At 36.1% G+C, this 12,659-nt stretch overlaps 1 protein-coding gene across 3 annotated transcripts in view; it reads left to right on the top strand.

Annotated features, from left to right (window-relative positions):
• The window catches only part of LOC104379849 (cadherin-8), a 134,933-nt gene that overhangs the window by 27,798 nt on the left and 94,476 nt on the right, over window positions 1–12,659 (top strand). For all 3 annotated transcript variants that reach the window (XM_086621141.1, XM_086621142.1, XM_086621143.1), the window contains exon 2: window positions 10,472–10,766. In XM_086621141.1, the coding sequence (XP_086477267.1) occupies window positions 10,472–10,766 (295 nt within the window). The remainder of the gene's footprint in view (window positions 1–10,471; window positions 10,767–12,659) is intronic.

Here is a 12,659-nt window from a genome sequence, read left to right on the forward strand (position 1 = left end):
AATAAATAAAAAGAATAAACTTGGGACTAGAAATTTATGCAAGAATTCAGCCCCATTTTTTCCCTGAGTTTGAGCCATACTGAATCCATAGGTGGTAATTGTAGAAATTAGCCAATGCTTTAGAAACTCATCTGTAAAATTATGTTTTCTGAGTTTGTTCTTTCTTGCTTTTCTTCCATTAAAAAAGGAAGTGGGGGATAAAAGCCATTTGATGTTTCACCATAAGCAGAGGACAGCGAATAAGTTCAGTGAAGGCTGCAGCACACAGTATAACAGAGCCCTTGTGTCAACAAGGACCTCTATGTGTTATAGTGATCAAGTAATTAATAATCATTATTTATGGATGAGTACTGACTCTGCAGTTGTCAGCTGCTCAGCTAACCAGCTGTCATTTGGTTCTCTCAGTAGAGTTCTTTCAGATAAATAGCAAGAATGCACTTAAGATATTAGGATTTTGCATCGTTCTTCTATCTAGAGTATCATTTGGATAATTTTAAAAATTCAGTTCTCAGTATTTTACCTCTTTCTCATCTTTTTAAAGTTTTTTGTTGTTGTTGTTCTTATTTCTGAGCCCTTCCAATAGACACCTGAACTCATTTTAGTAGAGAAACATCAGCAGAATCCTTGGAGATCTTCAAGGATCTCCCTTATGCAGCTGTTTCCCTCCTTTGCTGTTCCTTTTGTGGCTGTTATGTTCTCTAGTGGACAACTTACTGATCAGTTCTTTGAAGGAGGGGGAATACACGAGTCATTTGAAAAGAGGTCCTGAGAAATCATAGTATGTTTCTTTGCCTCTTAACTTCGGTCTCGTGTATTGTGCATCTTTTCTGCTACTCAAAACCCGAAAAGATACTAGTACGGGATAGCTGGTCACCTGTCCTTTCTAAGAAGAATGTCCTGGTAGAGAAATGCAAAGAACAGCTGAATGGGGAGAGGACCATATGGGGTTTTGGCTGTTCTGTGCTCACAGAGTGATATGAGCACTACCAAGCTTGTGTGGGTAGAGAAAACCGACAGTGATTCAATCATCATTAAATTAGTACAGATGTCTCCTGCAGCCTCCCACAGTAGTCTTCACCATGAGCTCAGACAATTTGGATAAAGGTCTAGACTAAATCATTGCTAAGTCTGTATGGATTCTGGCTGTTTTGAGATTGACATATGTTACACACTTACAGCTTTTGTGATACTGATTTGTATACAATTTGTCAGTATTCAAGCTGAGCCAGAGTTTCTTTTTTGATGGGACGTTGACCCCATATTTTGGATGTTTTGAATCACAGGTAGGTTAGGTGTTTACAGCGAATGACATAAATACTCCAAACAGTGCCCACGCTTACAATCATAGCACTGCTATTTTTTCCTCCTTCGAAACGGGTCAGGTTATCTGATGTGCCAAAAAAAGTGATAATTGTCACTGAGACCTTAGTCTCCATATGTACTGAGAAGGGGACTGCAGGACTCAGTATAAGTTGCTAGAGAATCACGGGTAATACATTACTAAATATCAAACACTGCTGGAATGGCCACAGTTGTTTATTTCTGCATATTTAATATTGTCTGTGTGTAATTGTTTGTGTTTTCCTCTCCTCTGTGAATTCTTCCAGAAAAGCATTAACAAAGAAAGAAGCTATGATTTATCTCTAGTGGTTTAAAAAAAGATTTCAAATTTAATGGTATTGCAAATTGATCACATTATGAGAGACATAACCTTTGCAAGTCAGTTTATAAGAAATTCACAGAAATGCATGACTTAGTGGAAACGCATGGGAAATTACATTAGGAAGCTTTGAAAACCGCACCATGTGGCAAATAATTTATTGTGAAACTGCATGAAATCATAATAACTAGTTTCAACCAGGTTCCTCTGAATAACTTGCAATTCTGCATGAGTTATCCCTAATAAACATCTATCTGCAAGAAAAATGGGGGGAAATAATCAAATTATCCTCAGGTTTGATCTGTTTATTCTGATGTATGACACTCTGATGTTACTACGTAACTGCAAACATAGTAACTCTGAAGAACTAATGTTTTGTTTGGCATCTCATAAGGAATTTGCTTTGTAGCATTTCCTAGCTGTGCTTATTTTCATGTTCCAAGTAACTTGAAAAATATTTTTAGTAAGAAAAAATGTATACTGTACCCATGTGCACAGTTCACAGGTTAGTATAACTACAGTAAAAATCAGTTATATTATCACATGTAAGCAAATAGTTTATATGATAATCCGTTTGCAAGTACTCACAATGTAATTTTTCAGTTCTCTTTATTTCACTCAGTTACCTTCTCAACAGTTTTCAATTTTAGCTCAAAGCTGGCTGCATAGCTGATGTTTATATTTCTGCACTGTAGATGTGTTTGACAGCCAATTGCTAGAAAAGAGCTTTCTATTTTGCACTGTCAGCTCTACACATTATGTGGTTTTAGACAGTACTTACCTCCTAATGTTAGACACTGAAATATCATCTTAAGTTTGGAAAATTACCTTCAAAAAAAGGTATTGCTTCCAGGTTTGTTTTACTAAATATTAAATAACTGAATGCATTAAATAACAGAATGCATTCTGCATGGATCTGAAATTCTTTTATCAAGAAGGAAGACAGGTTAAATACTTTATCACTGAGAATTGTCCTAATCACTGTGAGCAAAGCATGATTCGAAGCCAGGGTGATGAAAGCAACTGAAAGCAGAGCCTCGAAGGATTGTAAAATCATGACAGCTTAAATATGCTTGAATAAATAGAAATATCCTGTCACCTTTGACCACACTGGCCTGTTGTTCTTTTTTTCTGCCTTCACCAATCCAGGCTATAGCTTGTCTAGTTTGACAGATTTTGTAAGCAGCCTTCAAATTACTGCTGTGGATATGTAGTGATTAATTTTTTTATTCCTATTCTGCAGTCTTATGAGTATGTATTATACGATATTGCTCTGACATTCACTTGAGAAAATCATTTGAAAAACACAAAGAGGTCTTAGCATTCAAATGCAATGTACTCCATGCCTGAGAATGAAACCGAGCAAGTTATAATAAGCTTGTAAAGGGGAAAGAAAAAAATGCAGCTTAAACAACATGGAAGAAAAGCTCAGAACAGTGTGAATAAGATGATGATGATTAAAGGAACAAGAGAAGAATTCAGTATACAGGAACTGCTGAACTTCTGGCTAGCATGTTGAAAGGGAAATTCCCATGGCTTATGGTTTTTTACAGCCCTTCTCATCTTTTGTCTATACTGAGGAAGGAGTGGCAAGATGGACTCTGCTGGCACTAGAAACTGACAGCCAAAAGGGAACAGTCTTCTGAAGTCATGTCTGCAGACTTCACACAATCTTACATATAGTAGAAACTACAGCATAATTTGTGTCCAAGACTGGTAAAATGGAGGAGGGAGTAAATGGCTTTACTGCTATTTCACTGAGTTGGGAAAAGAGTGACAAGTGCAGGAGGCACTGTTAATTATAATGCCTGAAGCACTGGAATTGTTAATATAAGTGCTTGACCCCAAACAGTAGGAGATGACAGAGAGATACTTTTTTCCCCATAAAGACACAGAAGAGGGAATATGTTTTACAAGAGTAAAACTGCATGCAATTTTTGAGGCTCTCTATACCCAGCTTTCAGATCTCCTGTGGTGAACCACAGTACGCTATAGATGAAATAACAGAGAATTAAATGAGATGGGAAAGGGTTCCTCTTTGGCAATATACACAATTTCATTGCATGTTTCCAACTATCAGAAACAGTTGAGTTAAAAAATCAAGACCTTTTTACAGGAGTGATGTCTGTTGGAACATGAGAAAGGAACAGCAGTCTGAGTTCAGAAATAGTTACACGAACTCCAAGCCAGGCAGAAAGCCAACTACAAAAAGGTGCCAGCCATCTGAGGCCACTTGACACAGGACACTTGGGTGTTAAATAGCTGCAGAAAGCAGTGACTAAAGGCAGCAGTCCAAGCTGCGGTGGGACACAGGTCATATGTGGTGGTGGTGTTCTCAGGACAGAAGGGAAGACAGATGGTATTCCCAAATGGAAAAGGCCAAGGCCAGAACTAGGAAAACGGAAAGCTCTAGCTATCTTCTGGCTTTACATGAGGATTCAGAAGCAGCAAGGTATATAAGAAATATTTGTAGGAAAATCAACCTGAGACCATGCTTTGGAATGAAGATAGCAGAGAGTGGAAACAGATTACCTTGTCTTTGTTGCCATCACAACCACTGAAGATGAACATATGATTGTGGATTTGGGGAAGACTTTGCATCTGGGGCCATGGTTTCATCCCTCTTAGGGAGTTTCCCTGGCAGAGAGAACAACTTCTGTAAAACACCACTGGCAATACATAACAATTGTAATACTGTGATTAGCTGGAGTTATATGTGCTGTTTAGGAATGGCTTGGGTAGTCCTATAGTCTGCATGTTTTTTTCTAATATGGTTCTTTGGGAGACCGAATACAGGTTTATCTCTTCCTCTGTTCCTCCCATCTTTAAAAACAAGTATAGCTATCTTTTTTTCTCCCAAGACATTGAGTAAAAATAGATATTAAAAGTTATTAATCCAGCCTGGTGAGGAAGGTGATACATGACACATACAGAAAGGATCAATAGTGCTCTAACCAAGAAGAACTTGGATCAAGATTGTCACATTCCTGAGCTCTTTCCTTGCATCAGTTGGTCATAATCAGTGAATTAGAACAAACAGATTGTTAGATCCCAATCTTGTCTCCAGTTTTTAAACAACAGTTCACTCTAGTGTATTATAAGATGATACCAAAAGGTAAGCAATGAAAAGCAGTTTGTGCACAGTTGCAGTATGAATATAAACAGAGACAAAATTAGCAAATCAAATAGAATAAAAAAGCAGTAGCAAAGAATAAACAGAAACATAAAAGAAGCCATCTGGAATCAAAGATGCTCAAATGACATGGTAGGAAACTGAGGCAGACAAAAGCAGAGATTACACTCTTAAATGAAAGTGTTAAGGATATTATTGCTTTAATTCTCTTTGAATATGGCTATGAAACTGCAGCTGAGAAGTGTGAGCAGTAATGTCTTTTGACAGTTACTCCAGAGGCTTCAAGTTACATGATTCTCATATCTTAAATGAAACCTTTGTCATCCACGGACATGTCTGTTTCCTTTCTGAAAGTGTTCCAAGTACTGACATTATGTCAGGTACATTAAGTCTGTGCCCCAATTTGTCATTACCCTGAATAATAATGCAGAATATTTGGTTCCCCATTGTGCAGCTGTAATTCCTGTTACTAAAGATGGGATCAGCCTATCCATGGAGAAAATGAAAGATTCTATTAAGCTGAAATTACAGTCACTTTATTAATTTTGTGTGTGTGCAAATTAATTGAATCTATCTATAATAGTTTAATTATGAACAATTTTTTTAAACTGTGGGCCATCAATAAATGTACTCATTGTCCATTATGTGTCAGAGCACATCAGCAATACACACAAAAACCACCTGTAACACCTATAGACATTCATAGTTTTAGAAAAAAAAAAGTCACATACAGAAAGAAACACATGAGTAAGGTGCATTACAGTTCTTTAAAGCATTGATATATAAAGATTGTTAAAGTCACTAAAACCCTTCCATACTTTCACAGAAGGAGCTAGAGCTTCTTTGAACCCAGCAGTTTTGGAAAAGACTCATAAAAGCTGAGAATACTGTCTCAAGTTCATTAAATGAGGTTTGCCTCATAAATGAGGAACTTTATCACAAGGCATAGATAACCTGAAGCATTAGGATGGTGTTGGTGTGTTGTGTGTGGATCTGTGTAACAGCAGGTGCAAATCAGTGATGCACTAGTTAATCCCTTAAAAAAAGATTGCAGAGTTTGGAAGGAGAAGAATGATGCAAATTTTAAAATGAAGTTTTAAGGGCAGATTATGCGTTTTCCATTGAAACAAATAAGGGATAATTCCCTTGTAATTACATGAGGATGAATTAATTACTTTCTAACAAACTCAGATAAAAACTTGACTCCATAATGCCTCCTTCTCTTTTCTTAATTAAAAATGTCCAGGAGCGTTTTCATAATATGTAGATTTGTGGATTTTTGATATATTTATGTTTTTTTACTAATATGAGGAAGTTGGGGTTACAAATCCTCCCTTTGATGGTGCATCTCATTACGAGCGATCTGTATCAAGTTGTGCATCAACAACACACCTGGAGAGGACTTGAAGTGCCCAACCCTACTACAAAGGCCAGTCCACAGCTTTCTGCTAATTCTGAGTATGGACCAGACCAAAGTGGATTATGTACTTTCCTGATGGTGAACACATGGCTTGAATATGAAATTCATTGTGCTGAGCAAGCTGTTGTTTTGACTACCATTGATTTGCCAGGTAGCTGACTGAGAGCAGGTGAGACAGTTTCCATCTGCAGAGACTCATAAACCTCTCTGTATACTCAGAATTGCTAAAGAACTTCACAAACGTAGCTTGGAACTTCTACAGCTTTCATCCATGCATTAAGTCCTTGGCTGCAAATGTCTTTTTAAGCCAAATATTTGTTAAGAAAACACGGTTAAAAATATGATGAACAAGTATCTATGGAATAGGAGAATTTTATATCAGTAACATGCTCATGTATTTGTTTTTCACTGCAGAGTAGTACTTTTACACCTACAGAATATAGAGGGTCTTTGAATAGATTTCATCTCTGCAATCTCTTACATTGATTGTAATTATGAATGTTTATAATGTATGTACATGGGAGACTATAAATATATGTTACGTATTTGAATGGTGTGTTGGCAATACTTTTAGATCTGCATTCGTTATTAGTGAAAATAATGTTAGTTCTGTGGAAGTACACTGCGTGTGCTGTTACCATTAACGCTGGCTTCATTGATTATCATTTGTATTGTAACAGAGACTGGCAAAAGAATTAATAACGATTAGAAGCTGTGGTGTTCAGAGGATTCGTTTTGAATCAAGTTCATTTTTTAGTAACAGATCTGTGCTAAGGCTACATGGGAGCCATTAGTAGGGTATTAATACAGGGCACCTGCACCACCATTAAAACTCGTAGGGGATCCAAAACCTCTCCTGTTGCCATAAATCCAGGCATGAACGGGGTGTTGGGATTGCATCTCCTACTTTAAGGGAGAGAGATGTTTGAATTTATAGTCCCACAGGCCAAGCGTGATGGAGGAAGAAGATTTCACTTCCTTTGAAGTCTAATTATCTGAATCTCACATAAAGGAAGTGAGCTTGACTTAACTACTCTGAACATGATTAAGTTTTCCAGTAAACATGCTGTTCTGTTTGTTTTAGAATGCTGTCTGGTAGTGGGACATAGGGGCTAGCTATAGACATCTCCTTTTTAAAACAGAAATTCTTGTTACGTTTCTTGATATTGCTCTGAAAAATAAGAGGTCAACTTTCAAGCACAGGCGCAACAAATAAAGCTACAGGTGTGGAAAGCAGTTTTGCATTTACAACATTTGTGAGGCTTTTTCGGCAGAAACCGATACTCATTTATCATATTCATTATGCCTCTCTATCATTCACCTGGACCCTATATAATTATGTGTTTAATGATCTTTAACCTTCGCATGAACACAGTTTGCTGGAGCTTGACGATTGCTGTAAATTATCATTCTCGTCTGGTAGAAGACAGGAAATGTTACGTGGAGAAAAATACTATGCTTTCTGGCTTAGAATTTTACTTCAGTTGCTCACCATAAAAAGTGCATATGATTTCAGTAAATGCTGTATTTATGGCTTGGTTTTTATTAAGAACTAAAAAAAAATTGCCATTATTTTTGCTGTTATTAATCTTTGAGTAAAAAAGTGATCATCTGCTAATTAGACTCAATTTCAACTTTAAGATTATAAAATACTTCTAGCTCTTCTATTTTTTGTTTAATGTTTAGCCCTTTGTTTTATAGCCTTTCAAACAGCAATATCTCTTCTTTTATACAAAGGACTTCAACTTATTAGAAGAAACAGCTAGTAGTAATCATAAACTTTTTTTCATTTTAACTATTGGCATCTTACCAGCACTGCAAAGGTTTTATTGCTCTACATTAATTTATACCAGAACTGGTTTATGAACCATAACTTCCGTTGGATAGAGTGGGTAAAACTTACACGGGAGATTATACTAACAGCCTCTTCTACTTAGCAAATTAGAGAACCTTTAAGCATTCTCAAATATCTGTGAGGGATATCTAGTTTATCCAGCCACTGCCTTTTTAGAATTTCAGATTATAGTTTTTCACTGTAAGACTCTGTAGTTGGCTGAACTGAGATGTTCCCAATGGCTTTGCTGAGTTGTATATGTCCAGACAATGCTGTGATATGACATCACTGTAATTCAGCTATGAATATTCTGCCAAAACCTTCATATGCAATGTTAGTAACGTATAGATTTTATTCGGGGATCAAACAGATGCTTAAAATATAAAAAAAATGTTTAAAACACAGATTCTGACTTGATCTTGTCAGACTCTGAGACCCTGAAAATAATTTTTTATGTTGCTGACAGCTACACTGCATGTAATCCTGCTCAGAAAGACAAAAATCTTTAAGACTAAAAAAGTTGCATTAACATGTTTTACTGAGCAGACAAAACTGCAGTACCAGCCAACAGGAGAGTGCTGTTAACTTGGATTAACATAACGTAAATTATGCTGATTTTTCTCGAGTAAAAGTTGGTGGCAACTACAACAAGAAAAAACAGGCTGAGTTTTCGGAAAAAGGACTCAGCTGTCACTTGATGACTGTGTGTATGTTCATGCGGATTGGGTTGGAAGAGAGAGCTGGATCAAGTCATGTGTATTCAGAGACAGTTAAAGTGCTTTTAAATAGTTGTTAAAACAACGGTGTGGTCATAATGTGTTGCCCAGCAAAACATGGAGGATGAAGTTAAACCTCTTGCAGTCAGTGGGAGTTCTGCAGAGAATACACTGGTGGCCCAGGATTTTCTACGTGTAATAAACCAGATCAACTGGAAAATCAGACCTAACTGCCATTGTCCGCTGTGTTCATTGTGCTGTTAACGAGTTTTCTAAGCTCTTACTCCTGAACAGCCAACTTGCAGATATAACTGTAGATGACCAATCATCTACTGAAGAACTTGCAGAGCCTACTTGTGGTATGACACAAAAATCTCCTTGTGCCTTGACTGTAACCAGTGTTACAAGCCTTTTTTTCAACACCTATTTTAATATCCTAATACAGGTTCTGATATCGAATGACAATGTTTCCTGGCCCTAGCAACCACTGCTATCTGTTGAAGAGTAAAAGGTGTAACCAGCAACAATTTCTGTTGAGCTGTCTGCACAAAAATGGGCAAAGAGAAATAAGTCGAGTAGTAGTTGTTGTAAGTTATGTTGCAGCTCTCCTAAACAGGTTGTACATATTTCCTTCAGGCTATCTTTCATGAGGCAGAGATAAATAATAACAAACGCAAATTTCGTTTTTAATGATGTGTTATTCTCTTCTTATTGTTCATATTGAGTGTGTTAGACTCAGCAGTAAATAGAATTTAAAGCACTGTTACTGCATATTTAAGTTATTATCCTGTATTTTTGCATGTGTTGACAGTAATACATGTGGTCCACCAATTGGTGTACTCACCCTTGCAAGTTAAAAATTATTGGAGATAATCTGATATTTAGTACTTGGCTTTGGGCCTACCGAAAAATCAATGGCATTCTTTTCTTTGTCTCGAGTGTTCTTTGGTTCAGGCTTTTAATTAACAAAAAAAAAATCAAAATAAAGAAGAAAACCTGTTTTCATGTACTGTTTCAGATTTTTATGCTCGTATCTTGTTTTTTTGAAAAGCTGAGTACAATCTAAATATTACTTTTCCTGATGGGGCTTTGAGGAGAATAGGAAGATGTATGTAAGGGTTCTTCTTAAATTTCTGAAAACTTACTTTAACAAAACTTTTTCAGGGGAAATATTTTTAGAATAAAGATCTTGACACCTTGTAGGTTCTGCTAACAGCTGACTTATGATACGGTTCTAAATGCCTGTGAATGCTATCTGTTGCAATGTTTACATAGATGCCAGTGTTCAGCCATTTTCAGTCACCTGAAAATAAGCTGAAAGTAATAACTAAAAATAAGAAACTAGATTAAAATATATATTATTGTTAATCCTTGATTCGTCCTTTGGTCTAATAAGTTAAGGACATTTTGTGCTTATTCATTGTGGCTGATAATAGTTCTGAAGACATTTACATTTTAGAATAGGAATTTAAAAATATATATAACAGCTGCTTTTTAAATAGAAAGTCTAATTATGCCTATGATTACATTCACTTTTGATTAGTATGCATACAAATCCCTACTCTCCTTGTGTATTCAGGCTGATATGGATCACTGGTCTTAAGATTAAAGTACAAAAGAATAGCTTGACAAGATGCATGGTTAGACTAATGTGAAAAAAATTCTGGATGTAATTTTTGTCTCTAAAAGTGTTTTTTTTTCCTTTTAGTTACACACCGACCTGGATCCTGGCAGCAGCAAAATCAAGTATATTCTATCAGGAGATGGAGCTGGAACAATCTTTGTGATCAATGACAAGACTGGAGACATTCACGCAATGAAAAGGCTTGACCGTGAGGAAAAAGCTGAATACACTCTAACAGCTCAAGCAGTCGACAGGGACACAAACAAACCTCTGGAGCCTCCTTCAGAATTCATTATTAAGGTTCAAGACATCAATGACAATGCCCCAGAGTTTGTTGATGGTCCATATCATGCCACTGTTCCAGAAATGTCTGTTGTAGGTATGTATGTCTAAACATCGATGAACTTTGATTACTCACAGTTTAAGCTATGCCAGTATGCCATTGAGTTGTTGATGAATAATAAGATATTTATGATGTTGTTAGCATTAATTTGCATATTTTCAAATCTCTTCTTGGCCAGGGCTTTCATCTGCAGCACAATAGTAGAGTCCCTTAGTAGTAAGAAAATGACTAACAGATGTATTAATGTGTCTGTCTTTGTCCAACAACACTTTAACGGACTAAATTTATATTCCCCTTATGACGCTGTAGATAGAGTATTGTTATTGAGAAGGATTTATCAAGATTTGTTCCAACATGACACTTTAATCCTATTGATATTTTGTTGATGTTTAATTATCTGTTTGTGTATTTTCATACACAGATGTAGTACTTGCAGTATGTTGATACATACTTATTTGTTTTCCTCTAAGTGCAACTGTAATCAGCCAAAAACATTGACATGAAAGATGCTGTGCCTGGGAATTGATGGTTAGACTCTAGAGTGGACTTAACCAATTAGCCATAGGATTTGCTCGGAAGATGCAAGCAGAAAACGGAGAAAGCTGTGGAAAAAGATGGTGAAAAGGGAAATTAACTGTGTGAAAGGGGAGAAAAAAGAAGGAGTAGGAAATAATCTTCTTAATATGTTTTAGTTATATTTATTCATTTTGTTGGATTAGTGTGCATATATTTCCTCATCGATTAATATATTAGATCCTTTTTTTTTTTTAGTATCGTTTGCCCCTTGTTCTGTATTTGCAAATGTATAACTATGTACTTACACAGGAACATATTTATGTACTCAAGTCCTCACTCCCTGCTGATATACACATATCCAGTGCAGGTGATCTTTAGCTGTCACTAAAGCAAAAGGGAAGTAAACTCATTGAACCAAAAGAGTCAATTTCAGGGTAATATAAGAATTCTATATAAGCAAAGACATCAAAATCTGGCCATGAAATGCAGAGTAAATTTTAATGTTTTCTAGTATTAGGTTCAGGATAATGTGCTTTTCAGCAGTTTGTCTACATCTGTCAAAGCAAGATAATTGAAGGAGTGCTAAGGCACTGTGTAAAATAAAGCAGCACTCTACCAAAAGTTTCAAAAACACCATTATGTCTTATTTAGTTAAAAAGAGGAGGAATGTGAGGAGCCAGAATCATCCTCTCACATTCAGTACAATGAGTTGTACCAGGTCATTTTCAAATGTAAGCGTGGTGTGCTGACTAGACGGTGATACCTGAGGCTTCATTTTATTAATCACCAGATTTTCATATCTTGGCTGCATTGAATTGCTTGTGCTATGTGAATATGTGAAATTTCAAGCCGACATGTCAGTTCTTTTACCAAAATATAGGTTTAATTTGCTAAGTTATTTTTAATTATACAGCAGCACAAACATAATATGGACCTGCTTTCAGAAGATATTTTTGCCAAGCTGTAGGCAAGAAAATAGCTTTTTCTTAAAAAAAAAAAAGGGAAAAAAAAAAAAAAAGAGAGGGAAGGAGGAAGGGAAATTGAAGACAGTTAATCCTTATATGAATGGGACTTTTTTGTATTCTAGGAAAAAAGAAGATGAAAACATATGCAGTCCAGAAAAGATGGTTTCTGCTCACAAAGGCTACTATAAAAACAATTTATATCTGTGCATATGAGCAATCTTTATTATCCTTAGTAATGGCCACTACTCTTAGAGTATTTACTGTAAAGAAGGAGGTTGGGGGGGGTGCTGGAACACAAAAACTTTGACAGGAAACTAATCAGAAGGTCAGATGAATAAAAATCGAGTGAATTGGTTAACATGGTGTTTAAAAGATGGTAAATATGCAGTAAGAACAAGAGAACAGAAGGTAAAACATTAATGGAAAAGAGGGAAAGTGAAACAATTGA

This window comes from Tauraco erythrolophus, chromosome 15 (assembly GCF_009769465.1).
Source record: "Tauraco erythrolophus isolate bTauEry1 chromosome 15, bTauEry1.pri, whole genome shotgun sequence".
NCBI lineage: Eukaryota > Metazoa > Chordata > Aves > Musophagiformes > Musophagidae > Tauraco > Tauraco erythrolophus.